General features: G+C 38.0%; 1 protein-coding gene across 1 annotated transcript; it reads left to right on the top strand.

Annotated features, from left to right (window-relative positions):
• Positions 1-2,743: 2,743 nt before the first annotated feature.
• LOC110462262 (tRNA-splicing ligase RtcB homolog) lies at positions 2,744-16,401 on the top strand. Its single transcript, XM_021516163.1, has 14 exons — positions 2,744-2,827; positions 5,583-5,685; positions 6,000-6,146; positions 6,414-6,462; positions 7,372-7,579; positions 8,175-8,224; positions 9,035-9,141; positions 9,497-9,656; positions 9,979-10,154; positions 12,604-12,792; positions 13,535-13,645; positions 14,264-14,383; positions 14,914-14,956; positions 15,128-16,401. The coding sequence occupies exons 2-14, from the start codon at positions 5,590-5,592 to the stop codon at positions 15,190-15,192; spliced, it is 1,521 nt and encodes a 506-aa protein (XP_021371838.1). The 5' UTR covers positions 2,744-2,827; positions 5,583-5,589; the 3' UTR covers positions 15,193-16,401.
• The last annotated feature ends 817 nt before the right edge of the window (positions 16,402-17,218 follow it).

Here is a 17,218-nt window from a genome sequence, read left to right as displayed (position 1 = left end):
ATTTGTTTTATTCGTTGTTATATCGATCCACTGAAAGGATTCGTCAATGTAAATGTAAGGAATTATATTTATTTTTTCAACATTTATGAGGTCATAACAACAATGGGGTTTTGGACATATTTTACATGAATCGCTAACGCGATTCATTCAATATGTCCATAAACCCATTAAAATAAAAATCATTCCTTAAATGAAATCGATTTTACAAAATACATACAAAATATATGTATATATACAAACATATGCATATGTAAATACTGCAACTAGCAACTGTTTTCTCATTCTAGGACTGCTTACAGTCAGGGATGAAAGGAGCATATACATGCACATAAATATAAACGGATACTTATTTCGAGATCAACCATGGTACATGAATTTAAGTATAATACTAGTAAATTCCTATTTCCGCATAATAACTGCAACAATGTTTAGCATAAGGGTCATCGACTGCGTTAGATGTGTTCAAACGACCTATACCCGCGAGGAACGGTGTTACTTCAGCTCCAACTCGGTCAGTAACCGGCTTTATAGAACAATATCTCCGACTATATAAAACAAATTACAATAAAAAGAAAAGATAAGTATTATAGTTTTAGGGGTTTTACTTCCTGTATATACATATATCCTCGTCTATAAGTGACTAGTTATTGCATACAATTTTACCAACGACATTTACTTCTGTCGCACTGTCGCGTTATTTTGTCGCACTGTCGCGTACATTTTGTCGCGTTGTCGCGCCCGCCAATGCTACAACGCGACATGGCCAAAACCAGCCATCGTGGCATCCTGTATCAACAGTAAATAGACCCAAACTGCGACACCCATGACTGTGTACACCCTTTACCACGACACACATTGACAACCTTTACCTTGACTTATTTTTGACCATATCACCCTAGACACTATGCCTTGGTAAATCCTGAAGTCTTGGTAAAACCTGTGTCTTGGTACCTGTCCCTCTATAATCAACAGTACATCGCCCTGGACTGTGATACTATGTGACTATGAACACTACACAGTGATACAGTTTATGTGGACAATTAATCGTAAAGGAGTACAGTGGAACCCTAGCTAACTTATGCAGCTAGGCCCAAACTTATTCAGCTTGGTCACTGTTTACCTTTTCAGATGTGGACCGTCAGAGTAAGAGAGAGCGTTTCGTGTGATGGAACCTCTATTGCCTTCTTTATTAGCCATTCAAAACTACCCTTACTTCTAAATGCACAACGAAATTATTAAGGCAAGTCTATACTATAGAAAATGTATTGAGCAATGTAATGAACAAAGAATCAACCACTTTGTTAGCACTAGTATAACAGTAATATAATTAACCACCCTAGATAATCTAAGGGTTACGCTCACTGTCGCTCTCTGCACCCCTGGAAAATTGAAGGGAAGCTACATGTATTTGATTGGTCTCAAGTAAATAAAGCTGTCCTTTGAAAATTGCAGAGGAGCGACATCCGCCTTCAAAACCAGTTAATTTTACCATAACGCGACCGACATATTCTTTTGGTGAACATAAAAAAAAAGAATACATATGTATATGATCATTGGGGGCTGTTTTTTTACCGAAAGTCGATCTTAACCCATAAAACATGTAAAATTACTCTGAACACCTTAGTTTAGGTCCAAATATATAGCTGTAACAAATGTTCAGGTCCCTACATGTGGTCTCGTCCACAAAGGTGACGCACACTGATCCTTTTTTAGCCTTATGAATGTCTCTGATGTTTGGATATTTTGCAGTTAAGAAGTCGATATTTTCTATATTTTTTGAGTGTCTCGGTTGCCATAAACGTTAACGTACAGTCATTACCAGCACTAACCTACTGTGTGATTCCAAGCGTGACACACTATTACCAAAGAATTTTGTTTCAGTGTTAAATATGGCTACATTCGCGTATCCCGGTTGAAACGATACGTGTGGCGCAGAAATTTTCCACGATAAACGAACACAATTGGACCGTTCTGTAAGCAGAGCTAATAATCCACAGTTTCGGAGAATAAAAAACAATGTATCAAGAATATTATGCCCATCTCTCACGCGTCCACTAAATTACATATCGTATCTTAAAAACTACATGTGGCTTGACATTGTTTTAGAAAGAAATAACGCTAACTAGCAATATTCAGCAGTTTAGTTTCGGCCAGGTACGTCTGGACCCCTCAATCTCCACGTATCAAATTTTCCTGAGGTCAGCCTCGGTCCAAATCTGTACCTGTCGTTTTCTTTACAGGTTCAACCGGTTCAACCGTTTGAACCGGATACGCGAATGTAGCCTAGGGCTACATTCGTGTTACCGGTTGAAACGGTACGTGTGGCGCATAAATTTTCCACGATAAACGAACACAATGGGACCGTTCTGTAAGCAGAGCTAATAATCCACAGTTTCGGAGAATAAAAAACAATGTATCAAGAATATTATGCCCTTTTCCCACGCGTCCACTAAATTACATAACGTTTCTTAAAAATTACATGTAACTTGACATTGTTTAAGAAAGAAATACGCCAATTGGCAATAGTCAGCATTTTAGTTTCGGTCAGGTCCGTATGGACCCCTCAATCTACACGTACCAAATTTTCCTGAGGCCCGCCTTGGTCCAAATCTGTACCTGTCGTTTTCTTTACATGTTCAACCGGTTCAACCGTTTCAACCGGATACGCGAATGTACCCTAGGTGTTCCGAAATCCGTCATTCGTTTTCCGTCTTTTGTGCTTACATATAAAAGCTCTATTTCCGGTTGAAGATTGCACGACGAAAAAAGGATTATTGCTTACACAGTGAAATTATCTCCACAACTTTATTTAGATACTGTCATACAGGTAAAGATACGTTGGCAATTTATTTTTAAGTTAGTTTAGATTTTTTTGATATTGACGTTTTAATTGATAGCTGAAATAATGCTCATAACATTGAAGTTGGTAAAGACGCACATGATCTCCGCCGGTCAACTCACTGGGCCATTTACAAGATCAAAAATGGTGATTATGCAACGGCGTGAACAGTCAGCAGGCAATATTTAAATTTTTAATTTCTAGAGCTCTAATTTAAAGGCATCCAGAGCCGGGTGAGAGACAATGTTTGGATGAAAAGGGGCACTAATAATAATATTGTGCGACTTCCAGTCGCTTGGTATGTTTATGTACCTAGCGACTGAAAGTCTAAACAAGATCAATATTGTTAGTAGTTGCATAATATACTAATGTATATGCATGAACTCCTAAAGAACCATGATTATTCAGGCACGCCAAACGGACTTCATAGTCTTAGACTTCTCGAAAGCCTTCGACACCGTGCCCCACAGAGAGATGCTTTTCAAGATGAGGAATTACGGTATTGATGGATCCCGGACCTGTCCATCAATGGCTGACATCCTTTTTGTGTGACTGTGACATGAGAGTAGTCGTTGATGGTGAACACTCTCAGAGATCATCAGTATTATCCGGAGTTCCGCAGGGAACAGAACTTGGCCCCCTGCTTTTTCTCTGCCATATAAACGATCTACCTGATTCAGTATCCTCACAAGTACGTCTATTTGCAGACGACCGCCTCCTTTACTGGAAGATAAGAACACCCCGGGACACCACCAAATTACAAGAAGATCTCATTAAATTGGAAAAATGGGCTGAAGCATGGGGGATGTCATTTAATGCTAAGAAGTGTACCGTTCTGCATATAGACCGCAAGAAACCTCAGTTTTGCAAACTAGGTGAATTTAACACATCTTACAACAGACTTCCGAAAGACCTTACCTTGGTATCACCATATCTGATAATCTGAAATGGAACTCCAACATCAACAAAACCGTCAACAAAGCGAATTGCTCGCTCGGTTTTATCACCAGACCCCTCAAACGTTGCCCAACTGAATGTCGTAGAACAGCCTACTTGTGCCTTGTTAGGTCCATCCTTGAGTACGGATCAGTTGTCTGGGACCCCTACGTACATCAAGACATAAACAGACTCGAGCAAGTGCAAAGGAGGGCAGCAAGGTTTATCTCCGGAGACTTTCATTCACGAGAAGAAGGATGCATGACCAAAATGTTAAGAGACGCAGGCCTGTCCCCACTAGCAGAAGGACGTCGTTTGCTTCGCCTGTTTATGTTCTATATAGTGGTCGAGGGTGTGGTGCCACCTTACCTTCGCATTAGTTCCTGACACCAGTTGCCGGAAATTAACGTAAAATTCGTCTGCAGGATTTTAGTGACTATCATTATAATAATACTGTTGAAAATTACACCTATAATAAAGTTCTCTTAAATGTTTCAAAGCCCAGAACTGTAAAACAGAACAATTTAAAAACTCAATAACACTCCTATTGACTGGAAACATCTGACCGATTTCCCCATGCATAGTACCACGGTGGAGAGTTTCAAAGGAACCCTCCCCCTTCAGAACTACTAGATTACCTTGCACTCCTCCACCGACGGGATACATGTCCTGAGGGACCCTGCGCCGTATAACTACAGATACAGAATGTTTAGTGAACAACTATGTCTATTGCTGTTGTAGTAGTGTTATCACTTCATTTGGGTATTCAGTCCCAAAAGATTATATACCGATTATGCTATCGATCGGATTACTACTTCCAATTATCAATTTAAGGATTATGATTTTAAACCAATTTCAGCACATCACTGCTAGTAGGCTCTAAATCATACCAAATGCTTATGTATCACTTGTTAGGTCTACATATAGTGTGATCATATGGGACCCCTACTTAAAATCAGACATCTTAAAACTGGAATGGATCCAGAAGGGAGCAGCAGGTTTCATCTGTGGGGCGAACAAGTCCAGGGAAAGAGAACAGACAGCTTCTTTGTACAAACAATTAGGGAATGTAAATCAACTAGAGATTGGACCACCAAGTAGCTGCAGTCTCTCTCATCCATCGGGTTAATGCCAGGAATTAGATTCCAGCGATGTATCTTTTCAGATTCAGATACAAGGAAATGTATTGGTTACATCAATCAAGAAAAAGGCATTGGATCCGGAGTTATTGATTTCTCACATTCTGAGGACCATATACTAGAAGCAAAATGGTAGAATTGGCCAACTCAGTGCTTGATGTCATGCTGTATGCTTGAATGTTGACTTTAAATGGCACCACCATCTTTGGATACCATCTTCCTTAGCGTTGTGAAGACAAAACCATTTGGAATAGGTTAGATCAATATAATCACCATACCATGTAAAGTACAGACAAGTTAGAAAGTGTACGATGTCGCCACACAACACAGTATATCTACTCGCCACACAACACAGTATATCTACGAGGGATGGATGACGTAGAATATTCAGAGAAAGAATAAGGAAATTACAACTATCTACCTAATACAGAAGAGTTTGAGGGGAATCAATTGAGATGTACAAATGTATAAGATAGGGAACAGAATTTATTTTTGAAAGGCCTTTAACTTTGTTAAGCTTTGTACTGATGAAACCTTGTAGACCATACCAGGTAGCAGAAAAGTAAACTCAAAGAAAGTGATAATTGAAATGACCCATAGATTTGGTTGATAAACAGTATTATTTGAGACCACTTCATAATGTTATTTGCATTTTCATTTGAATTTAGTCGCAGTATGGCTGTGCGGACATATCAAGAGGAGCTGGGGTTCTTAGAGAAGATGGATGCTAATACATGGCGCATAAAGAAAGGCTTTGTACCCAATATGAAGGTGAGATATGTTCTAAATAGTAATTTTTGTGTTTTGGGTCTGCATGCAGGTATCCATCAACAATACATTTAGACTAATTTCAAATTTAATGCACAGTGATTCCAGTAATGATGATAGGTTGCTGTTTTTAATTAGACATTAGCTCATTCTCAGAAAGCAACAAAAACATTGTGTTCCAGCTCTAGAAGTCCAAAATAAACAAAATGTTATAGTAATCAAACTTACATAGTATTTACAAAGTTTTTTTGTTCTAATAAAATGCTAATACAAGATGTATATAAATAACTCAATTATCGCTCTGGTTTTATTTTCAGGTTGAGGGAATCTTTTATGCAAATGAATCCTTAGAAAAGCTTATGTTTGATGAATTGAAACAATCCTGTCGTTCACAAGGCTATGGAGGATTTCTACCTGGAATGAAACAGATTGGCAATGTAGCGGCTCTGCCTGGAATTGTTGGGGTACTGTATATATACTTACAAGTGTCTCATAATTTCCATACTTATTTACTTACACCTGAACTTTTAACCCATTGTCATAAACTATTTTCAAAATGCAATGTAACCATTACAGTTTACTACAGTTTCAGACTGTTCATTTTTTCTTAAGATGTCAATTGCAAGGCAAAAGAAACAAAAAATAAAATATTTCCATCATCTGATATTATCAATGAAATGGTTTAGGTTAGGTGTTTATTGCAAAATGATGTCTTTTTTATTTACCTTCAGAAATCCATAGGTCTACCTGATGTCCACTCTGGTTATGGATTTGCAATAGGTAAGGAAGTCACATCTACTACAGGGCTGTACATGTACAATACTGACCTTTTGGTGAATCGGGGAAATTTTACTTGTCTGACCAAAACTTTTATAGTAATACACTTTTTCCTACAGGTCCTTACAAAGTGCCATAACATCAGCCATTCAAAACTGAGGTCCAAAGTAAATAATTTGTTTGTCTACAAATAAGAGTATTTGAGAGTCGACAATATAATTATTGTTTTCTTTTTGCTGATTTTGATACAAAAATTGGTTTACACATGTAGCCATTGCTTATATAAACCTATAGCTATTAGCCCCTGGCATTGGGAAAGAAGAATTGTACATCGCCAAGTTGATAATGTCAGTCACTATTCATAACATCGCTTATAGAAGTCCTGATGATGCTGAAGTTGTAAGTTTATGCATTAAATAGAAGATTCAAATTTTTATCGATTTGAACTTCAAAGTGGAATCTAGGATAATCCAGTTTAATATTGACAAAGCTGATTACATTGCAGGTTTTGAAATACACGTACATCCTATTTACAAATTACTGTATTAAACTTCATGTATTTTACTTCAAATTTAATGTAATTGTGTTAAAAATCTAGGGACACTATTAAGTGCTAGCGATAGCTATAATGGCTGAGCCAACCAGACACTATACCGTTTCCTGAAATATTTGTGTCTGCTTACCAAAGGCTTAAGCAAATGTTTATTTCTCCCAAATATCATTAACAACAATGTACTTTATGCTTTTCATTCATCTTGAACTTACTGTCACATTCAAGGACAAGACAAATTGGAAAAAAGGGACATTCTTTTCCAGTTATAAACCTTAGAACCATAATAAATATCATGGATAAAAACACACAAAATGTGGCAACAATATGATTTTAAAATAAATTAAAACACATTTCATCAGGTAATATGGCAGCATTTGACATGGGAAATCCTGAGGCAGTTGTCTCCCCTGGAGGTGTAGGTTTTGACATCAATTGCGGAGTCCGGCTGCTACGGACAAACCTGATGGAGGAGGATGTCCAACCGGTCAAGGAGCAGCTTGCCCAGTGTATTTTTGACCATATACCAGTGGGTGTTGGCTCTAAGGGCATCATTCCCATGACAGCACAGTAAGACCCACCATTGTGTTTACATGTAGGATTATATCATTAGTTGGTAAAGCTCTCTATATGAAGTAGTATATATAGATCCACTGACATAGGGTTACAGATACATAAATTCTACTTCCTTAAAAAACTCTGATTTTAAGTTTTTATAAAAATAAGTTAAACATTTGAAAGTGAAGTGTTACTTTTTTTAAGAAAGGGTTTATGGTACTATACATGTTTGACATTTTTGCTTTACATATCATCAACTAATTTAAATACACTGCACACATAAAGGTCAAAGCAATATAATGTGTATTGTAAGTTAGAAATTTGGCACATAACTGTATTTTATTTCTGATGACACTTGGGGTCAACTGGCTTTAAAACATCTCTTTGTGACCTGAGATCCCTCTAGTTTTGGAATGATGTTCAAAATCTTTTGATGTGTCCTAGTTTTGTTTGTCATATATCAATTTTGGATGTGTTTGAGTTTTATCAGTCACCTATAAATCTTTGATGTGTCTTACAACTCTGATCAGGTGATATACATGTATGGATGATCATAAAACTATTGTTATACCCTTCCCTGTAATTGTTGATTTGTGATTTTTATCAGGAACTTGGAGGAAGCATTAGAAATGGGAATGGACTGGTCACTGCGAGAAGGTATGTACAATAAAAATTTAAGGAAGAATTTAAAATTCAGTCAGTTCAGGCATCTTTATGTATGGAATGTAATTTTATCTTTGCTAGGAAGAATTTATAAAACATTCACTGTCTGAGTGGGTTATCTTAAATAATGCATTGATACATATACTTATATTTACCCATATTGTCAATATATATCTATTGTACCATATCAACAAACAAAAGGAAGACAAAAAGACAAGTGAAAGACACCGTGCAGACAGTACAGTGTTACATTAATAAGTTTATCTTGATCAGCAGACATGGCGGACAGGCCTATTCCTACAGCTCCACTGAAGGGGATCAGGATAACTCAACACAGTGTTGCAAATGACCGTGTTGTTTTATCATATTGACCAAAGCTGCCACAGTTACAATTAAAAATGTTCTGTACTGTGTATAAACTTTGTTTTCAGTCACATTTATAAAAACAAAAATTGAAGTTTCCATATGTACTGAAAATAGAAAATTAAATGCATCCGTAAATATTTCAAAATTGTATTAAAGGAAGTTCTGTGCTACTATGTATTACATTAACACAAAATGTTTGCGATTGTCTCCCTTCCTTTATTAAAATTATTTATTGACTCAACATCTCTGCAAATTTCCTCTTTTTTTACAGAGCATAACCTTAAAAACTATGGATGCCAGCCAGTACAGATCATTTGAGTTTTTTCTGTATCTGTTAATTACTAGAAGCTACCTAAATATTATCATATAAGTTATCTTGTTTTAAATTAATATCAACCAAACAAACAAAAGTTTAATAAATGTCCATTGATTTCACAGGATATGCCTGGGCTGAAGACAAAGAACACTGCGAGGAATATGGACGTATGCTACAGGCAGACCCAAACAAAGTCAGTGCTCGGGCCAAGAAAAGAGGTCTGCCACAGGTAAGTTTTATGTTACAGGCATATCCAAACAAAGTCGGTGCTCGGGCCAAGTAAAGAGGTTTGTCTCGGGTAGGTTTATGTTACACACAGACCCAAACAAAGTCAGTGCTCAGGCCAAGAAAAGAGGTCTGCCACAGGTAAGTTTTATGTTACAGGCATATCCAAACAAAGTCAGTGCTCGGGCCAAGTAAAGAGGTTTGTCTCAGGTAGGTTTATGTTACACACAGACCCCAACAAAGTCTGTGTTCGGGCCAGGAAAAGGGGTTTGTCTCTCGTTGATAATATTGGCTACTTTCAATCCTCCACATGCGTATAGTTCCAGCCATAAATGAAGTAAAATTGATTTTACTTGTAGCTTGGAACACTCGGAGCTGGGAACCATTATGCTGAAATACAAGTAGTGGATGAAATTTACAATGAAGCCGCAGCCAAGAAAATGGGCATTGAGTGCAAAGGTCAAGTTTGTATGATGATCCATTGTGGAAGTCGAGGACTTGGGCATCAGGTAGCAACAGGTATGTGTTGTTAGTGTCACGTATCTCACTGTTATGAGTGGTCAATGTTTTCACTATCATTTGTTGTTGTTAACTTTGTCAAAATGGTTTAGTTATATAGCTTCAGATTTATTAGAATTTATCTATCTGATTTACGAAAAGGAAAAATGGACCATCTGAAAGTAGAAATCTGAATCGAAAGCGAATATTTAAAAAAAACATAAGATTAATTTTTAAAGTATATAAAATATTATAGTATTACAAAAATGAAAAGTGCAATGTGAAAAAATTAAATGTTTAAGCTGTTTATTTTAATCAATGTTTAACATATGTATCCAAATAGATGCCCTTGTTGCCATGGAGAAGGCTATGAAGCGTGACAAGATAGATGTGAATGATCGACAGTTGGCCTGTGCTAGGATTAACTCGGCAGAAGGACAGGATTATCTCAAGGGAATGGCGGGGGCTGCCAACTACGCATGGGTCAACCGCTCCAGTATGACCTTTCTCTCCCGACAGGTAAGTCATGGTCAAAATCACATTTTTTTTATGTCCTTCCTGTCCCGTCAGGTAAGTCGAGGTCAAAATCACTTTCATTATGTCCTTCCTGTCGCGACAGGTAAGTGGAGGTCAAAATCACTTTCATTATGTTCTTACTGTCCCGACAGGTAAGTTTAGATCATCCTCATGCTCACACTCCGATATGCCCTTCCTGTCCCAACAGCTAAGTCGAGGTCAAAATCACTTTCATTATGTTCTTACTGTCCCGACAGGTAAGTTTAGATCATCCTCCTGCTCACACTCAGATATGTCCTTTCTGTCCCGACAGGTAAGTTTAGATTATCCTCATGATCTCACTCCGATATGTCCTTCCTGTCCCGACAGTTAAGTTTAGATCATCCTCATGCTCACACCGATATGTCCTTCCTGTCCCGACAGGAAAGTTTAGATCATCCTCATGCTCACACTCCGATATGTCCTCCCTGTCCCGACAGGTAAGTTTAGATCATCATCATGCTCACGCTCCGATATGCCCTTCCTGTCCCAACAGGTAAGTCGAGGTAAAAATCACTTTCATTATGTCCTTCCTGTCGCGACAGGAAAGTGGAGGTCAAAATCACTTTCATTATGTTCTTACTGTCCCGACATGTAAGTTTAGATCATCCTCATGCTCACACTCAGATATGTCCTTCCTGTCCCGACAGGTAAGGTTAGATCACCCTCATGCTCAAACTCCGATATGTCCTTCCTGTCCCGACAGTTAAGTTTAGATCATCCTCATGCTCACACCGATATGTCCTTCCTGTCCCGACAGGAAAGTTTAGATCATCCTCATGCTCACACTCAGATACGTCCTTCCTGTCCCGACAGGTAAGTTTAGAACATCCTCATGCTCACACTCCGATATGTCCTCCCTGTCCCGACAGGTAAGTTTAGATCATCATCATGCTCACGCTCCGATATGCCCTTCCTGTCCCAACAGGTAAGTCGAGGTAAAAATCACTTTCATTATGTCCTTCCTGTCCCGTCAGGTAAGTGGAGGTCAAAATCACTTTCATTATGTTCTTACTGTCCCGACATGTAAGTTTAGATCATCCTCATGCTCACACCGATATGTCCTTCCTGTCCCGACAGGAAAGTTTAGATCATCCTCATGCTCACACTCCGAGATGTCCTTCCTGTCCCGACAGGTAAGTCAAGGTCAAAATCACTTTCATAATGTCCTTCCTGTCCCGACAGGTAAGTTTATATCATCCTCATGCTCACACTCAGATATGTCCTTCCAGTCCCGACAGGTAAGTCTAGATCATCATCATGCTCACACTCCGATATGCCCTTCCTGTCCCAACAGGTAAGTCGAGGTAAAAATCACTTTCATTATGTCCTTCCTGTCGCGACAGGAAAGTGGAGGTCAAAATCACTTTCATTATGTTCTTACTGTCCCGACAGGTAAGTTTAGATCATCATCATGCTCACGCTCCGATATGCCCTTCCTGTCCCAACAGGTAATTCGAGGTCAAAATCACTTTCATTATGTCCTTCCTGTCGCGACAGGTAAGTGGAGGTCAAAATCACTTTCATTATGTCCTTCCTGTCCCGACCGGTAAGTTTAGATCATCCTCATGCTCACATCGATATGTCCTTCCTGTCCAGACAGGTAAGTTTAGATCATCCTCATGCTCAAACTGATATGTCCTTCCTGTCCCGACAGGTAAGGCAAGGTCAAAATCACTTTCATTATGTCCTTCCTGTCGCGACAGGAAAGTGGAGGTCAAAATCACTTTCATTATGTTCTTACTGTCCCGACCGGTAAGTTTAGATCATCCTCATGCTCACACTGATATGTCTTTCCTGTCCCGACAGGTAAGTTTAGATCATCCTTATGCTCACACTCCGATATGTCCTTCCTGTCCCGACAGGTAAGTCAGAATCAACCACACCCTTTAGTATCACCACCTACTTCTCCAGACATGTAAGTCTAGGTCAACATCACACTCCAGTATGACCTTCCACTCCAGATGTTCAAGTGCAGGTGCACCAAAAGATTTAGTATGACTTCAAATAGTGTAGGATGTATATTGATGACCTTTTACTCAATTTATAAAGAAATTATTGGATACTTCATAAAGGAATTTTCCCAAGCACTTTATGAAAAAAACAAAACATTTCGAAACATTATAAATTATATTTATTTCAGTCAAAATATATAAATTATCAATAATGGTAGAAATACAGTGTATTTCAATTCAGTGACATTTCATAATTATATGACAAATAAAATATTAAAGTATATAGCTTACACTTGATCTAGACATAATTTTATACAAAATGCATTTTAATATTAATCTTAACTCATTCACCCCTGAAGACACATTTTAACTCTTCCAATTCAAAGGTTGGCATAGTTTATTATGAAAGTTCAGGGGTGAACAAGTTAAAGACATTTATTGTTTTTATGTATTTTTAGGCTTTCTCTAAAATGTTCAACACCTCACCAGATGACCTAGACATGCATGTGATATATGACGTGTCACACAACATAGCCAAAGTGGAGGAACACTTTTTGGATGGGAAGCAGAAGACGCTACTGGTACACAGGAAGGGTTCGACACGTGCTTTCCCACCTCATCATCCCCTCATCCCTGTGGACTACCAGGTAAGTCTTACATAACACACTGCTGATACATGTGTCATCCTTGTAAAACACTGGTTGGGTGGTGCAGGGGATAGTGCACTTGCCTTCCACCAAGGCGGCCGGGGTTGGATTCCCTGATCGGATATGGATTCCCTGATCGGATATGAAAAGGTATGGGGTCACCTGCCCGGCCATGTGGGTTTTCTCTGGGCACTCCGTTTTCCACCTACATTAAGACCCTCCATGCGCTAACATTCAGGCTAACAAGAGTAATTAATATAAGTTGAAATAACTTGTTTCATAATTGCTGGGGAGAAGTTTTCTTCAGCTCATTCATTTGAAATCCAGGCTAATGAACCAGAGGTTATGGGTTGGACGCCAAGCTGATGCATTGAAAAAATAATTGCTTCTGTTACAATGGTCACCAACTAGATATACTCACTAAAGATGGTATAGGGTGTCTTGTGTCTTTGTGGTGAAAGTTTTATTGAAGGTAAGAGGAATGTCGTAGAATGGGATGGGGTAAACACTGGTGTTATTGTAGTTCATTTGGTTAGATCATTCGTCTACAGTTTGGAGGTTTCAGGTTCCGATATTAGTCTGGCTGTTGCATTTTGTCCTTTCCTGTTACACATTGGAAGTTCATCTCGCAGGAACATTTGATATGAACTTCATATTATTCATTCTCTGTAATTTATGTTCTCATGTGCAATGCTGTTGAATAAGTACCATGGATATTTGTAAAGCTGATGGTTTTTTTTAGTTGACAGGCCAGCCTGTTTTGATCGGAGGTACCATGGGGACCTGTAGCTATGTACTGACAGGTACAGAGCAGGGTATGGTGGAAACTTTCGGAACAACTTGTCATGGCGCGGTGAGTAAATTATTTGGACAATTTAAGCAAGTTTATGATATAGGCAGTTTATGTCATAATGAATACAGATATACTTTAAAATGCTCTCTTTAATGTTTCTTTTTCAAATAACTTTTTAGATTATTATACATTCTGAAATTTATAAATTTGCTGGAAACCATTCAACTCACTCTGCATCTTGTGTTGTGACCATATCTTTGTGGTAAATGTGTGGAAAACAAATGTTAACCAATTGTTGCTGCTTGTGTCGTTTTTGTCTTGTCGCCACAAAGTAGCGGAGCGAGACTAAGGTGGTGCTTTTCGGGCGGTGGTGTTCAACATTACGTTTTTGCGTTTAAGTTAGTTTGACTGAAAGTATATTAAGTGTTACATCAACCAAACTTGGACCATAGATGCATCTTAGGTAGTACATCTCAACACATACATCAAATGCTGGATGCAGTTTACCTTTCATGGTCCATTGACTTTGTCAGCATCTCAATTAACATTGTTTTTGCTATTAAGTTAATTTCTCTGATATGTTCATTGACGGTAAAAGCGGAGCACAGGCAAGACATATCAATCTGAATGGCTTGTCTTTATTCTGATGGTTTTTCTTCTTATTTGTTTCTTATAAAGGGTCGGGCTTTATCTCGTGCTAAGTCCCGACGTAATCTGGATTACACAGATGTCCTAAATTCCCTGGCGGAGAAGGGAATCAGTATCCGAGTGGCCTCCCCAAAACTTGTCATGGAAGAGGTAAGAACTGCTGGGGTCAATAGGCATTATACCAACCTCAAACTTCATACAACTTTCCTTGTCGCTAATAAAATGAAAATCAAATTTAATAAAACTTGTCATTTTCAGAGAAAATTTAAGGTATCCTTAAAAATTGATGCAGATTTTCTGAGTAACGAAAAAAAGTATCCTAATCAATTGCTAACTTGATGTTCCACTTTTATACCATCATGTGTATGTGCATGTGTATATGCTTGGGGGGGTGGGGGTGGGGGGTGGTAAAAAGATGTTTTTTGTATGTCTGGGGGCTTTAATCTATGACCTTAAAGGTCAATCGGCCCGTGCACTTAAAACATTCAGATTTCTTCATACTCTTTACTAAGAATGCATGAAAATGATATACAGGTACTTACCAGAATATGATCTGTTATGGTCTCAAATGTCAATGAGCTATGCCATGGATTGAGTTAGACTTGAATTCTGTTTCACAATTAATTTGTTTGCATAAAACATGTATATAAAACATAAATGTTTTTTCTATTCTCTAACAGGCTCCACAATCCTACAAAAATGTTACAGATGTTGTTGATACATGTAAGTTCATCAGCTTTGCCAATTTCTCATTCTTTGTTAAATATTAACCTACTGTAGGAAGATAAAATGTCTCAAATCAATTTTGAAATTAATATAAGCCAATTAATTTGTTTAGAAATGTTGATTTGTATTTATTTTGAATTGATTCAATAGAAATTATTAATTTTGCAGGTCATCGGGCTGGCATCAGCCAAAAGTGTATAAAACTGCGTCCAATAGCTGTGATAAAAGGCTGAAATTTTCCCATGGTGACTGAAATAATATGGACAGTAGACACTTGCTACAGAAGTCTCAGAAAATCAGAAAGTTATTCCCTTAACGAATCCCTAGTGCACCAGTGGTTTCTCCAGAAGACTCTGAAATCACCTGACAAGTTATTCCCATAATGCAGCCCTAGTGCTTCAGTGGTTTCTCCAGAAGACTCTGAAATCACCTGACAAGTTATTCCCATAATGCAGCCCTAGTGCTTCAGTGGTTTCTCCAGAAGACTCAGTATGTGACCTGATATGTTACTACTCATTGGAGCCCTAGTATGCAAACCGTGTCTGTTAATCTATATTGATAAACAAATGCAACAAAAATGTTGTAATGTGTGGTATAATATATTTCTCTGCACATCTTCAGGTGTATTTGATATACATAAACCATGATAGTACATTTTATTTCTGTCGTACGTTAAGTCATGAAGATGGGGTTTTATTCTACATTTATGCATTTCTATATTTATTTGGAAAAAAGAAATGGGTTTCTATTTGTTGCTGTTTGTTTGTTCTGTTGCATACTTCTTATTTAAGGTGAATGGTATTTTAATTTGAAAATTGTTGCTCATAAAAACTCTCGCAATGGTAGATATGAGGAGGGTGTATGGAGTGTGTGTATTGAATGTTCTTTTTACACATGTATCCTTATTTTTACCCTCGACAAGTTAACGAAATTGTCATCTTAACCTATTTAATTGAAAGCTTGTAATCCCATTAGATTCATACTCTTCAGTATCTCTAGCTTATAGAAAATCTTCTCTCTGCCTGTTTAATAGTATATACATGTACATGTCATGTCATTGAAAGTATATATTGTTTTTGCATTATCAATTTAAATTGTATGATTAGGTCATTATCATGTTTATAGCAATTGCTTGGACTCATGCTTTCCCTGTGGAACCCCATTTATAGGGCTGTAACGATACACCTATGTCACGATACGATACGTATCACGATATCTTCCCACGATACGATAAATTTTGATACGATACAGGATGCCGAAATGTTATGCTTCCTCTTCAAATGCGTCGCCATGTTTGATGTGTTCCCCGACTTGTAACTTAAAGCTACGAAATATATGCGGCAAGTGGAGAGTGCTGCTACATTGATTGTACATTATGTAAAGGGACACCACTGCTGAATTAATTATTAGCTCCCCTGGCACGAAGTGCCAAGTGAGCTTATGCCGTGGCGCAGCGTCCGTCCGTCGTCCGGTGTGAATATTTTACTTTAAACGACTTCTTCTTAATAACCGAAAGGCCTAGGGTGTTGATATTTGGTCAGAAGCAAACTGGGATGAAGGGCTACAATGTTTGTTAAAATTAATGACTTTCACCCATTTTCAAGGTCACAGGGGTCAAATATGTTAAAAACTTTAAACATCTTCTTCTCGATAACCAAACTGCCCAGGGAGATGATATTTAACCAGTAGCATGCTTGGGTGAAGGGCTACAAATTTTGTTCAAATGAATGACCTTCACTCATATTCAAGGTCACAGGGGTCAAATATGTTAAAAACTTTAAACAACTTCTTCTCAATAACCAAAATGCCCAGGGTGATGATATTTGGCCAGATGCATGCTGAGATGAAGGGCTACAAAGGTTGTACAAATGAATGACCTTCTCCCATATTCAAGGTCACAGGGGTCAAATATGTTAAAAACTTTTAAACAACTTCTTCTCAAAAACCAAAATGCCCAGGGTGATGATATTTGGGCAGATGCATGCTGAGATGAAGGGCTACAAAGGTTGTCCAAATGAATGACCTTCTCTCATATTCAAGGTCACAGGGGTCAAATATGTTAATAACTTTTAAACAACTTCTTCTCAAAAACCAAAATGCCCAGGGTAATGATATTTGGCCAGATGCATGCTGAGATGAAGGGCTACAAAGTTTGTTCAAATAAATGACCTTCACCCATATTCAAGGTCACAGGGGTCAAATTTGTTTAAAATCTTTAAACGACCTCTTCTGAATAACCATGGGTCCCAGGATGTCGAT

This window comes from Mizuhopecten yessoensis, unplaced genomic scaffold, assembly GCF_002113885.1.
Source record: "Mizuhopecten yessoensis strain PY_sf001 unplaced genomic scaffold, ASM211388v2 scaffold10765, whole genome shotgun sequence".
Classification (NCBI taxonomy): domain Eukaryota; kingdom Metazoa; phylum Mollusca; class Bivalvia; order Pectinida; family Pectinidae; genus Mizuhopecten; species Mizuhopecten yessoensis.
This window is presented reverse-complemented; position numbering and strand designations above follow the sequence as displayed.

Coding starts and splice junctions, on each gene's coding strand:
- LOC110462262 (XM_021516163.1), top strand. CDS start 5,590: ATGGCTGTGCGGACATATCAAGAGGAGCTGGGGTTCTTAGAGAAGATG. Junction 9,142..9,496: donor AGAAAAGAGGTCTGCCACAG/GTAAGTTTTATG, acceptor TTTTACTTGTAG/CTTGGAACACTCGGAGCTGG. Junction 9,657..9,978: donor TGGGCATCAGGTAGCAACAG/GTATGTGTTGTT, acceptor GTATCCAAATAG/ATGCCCTTGTTGCCATGGAG.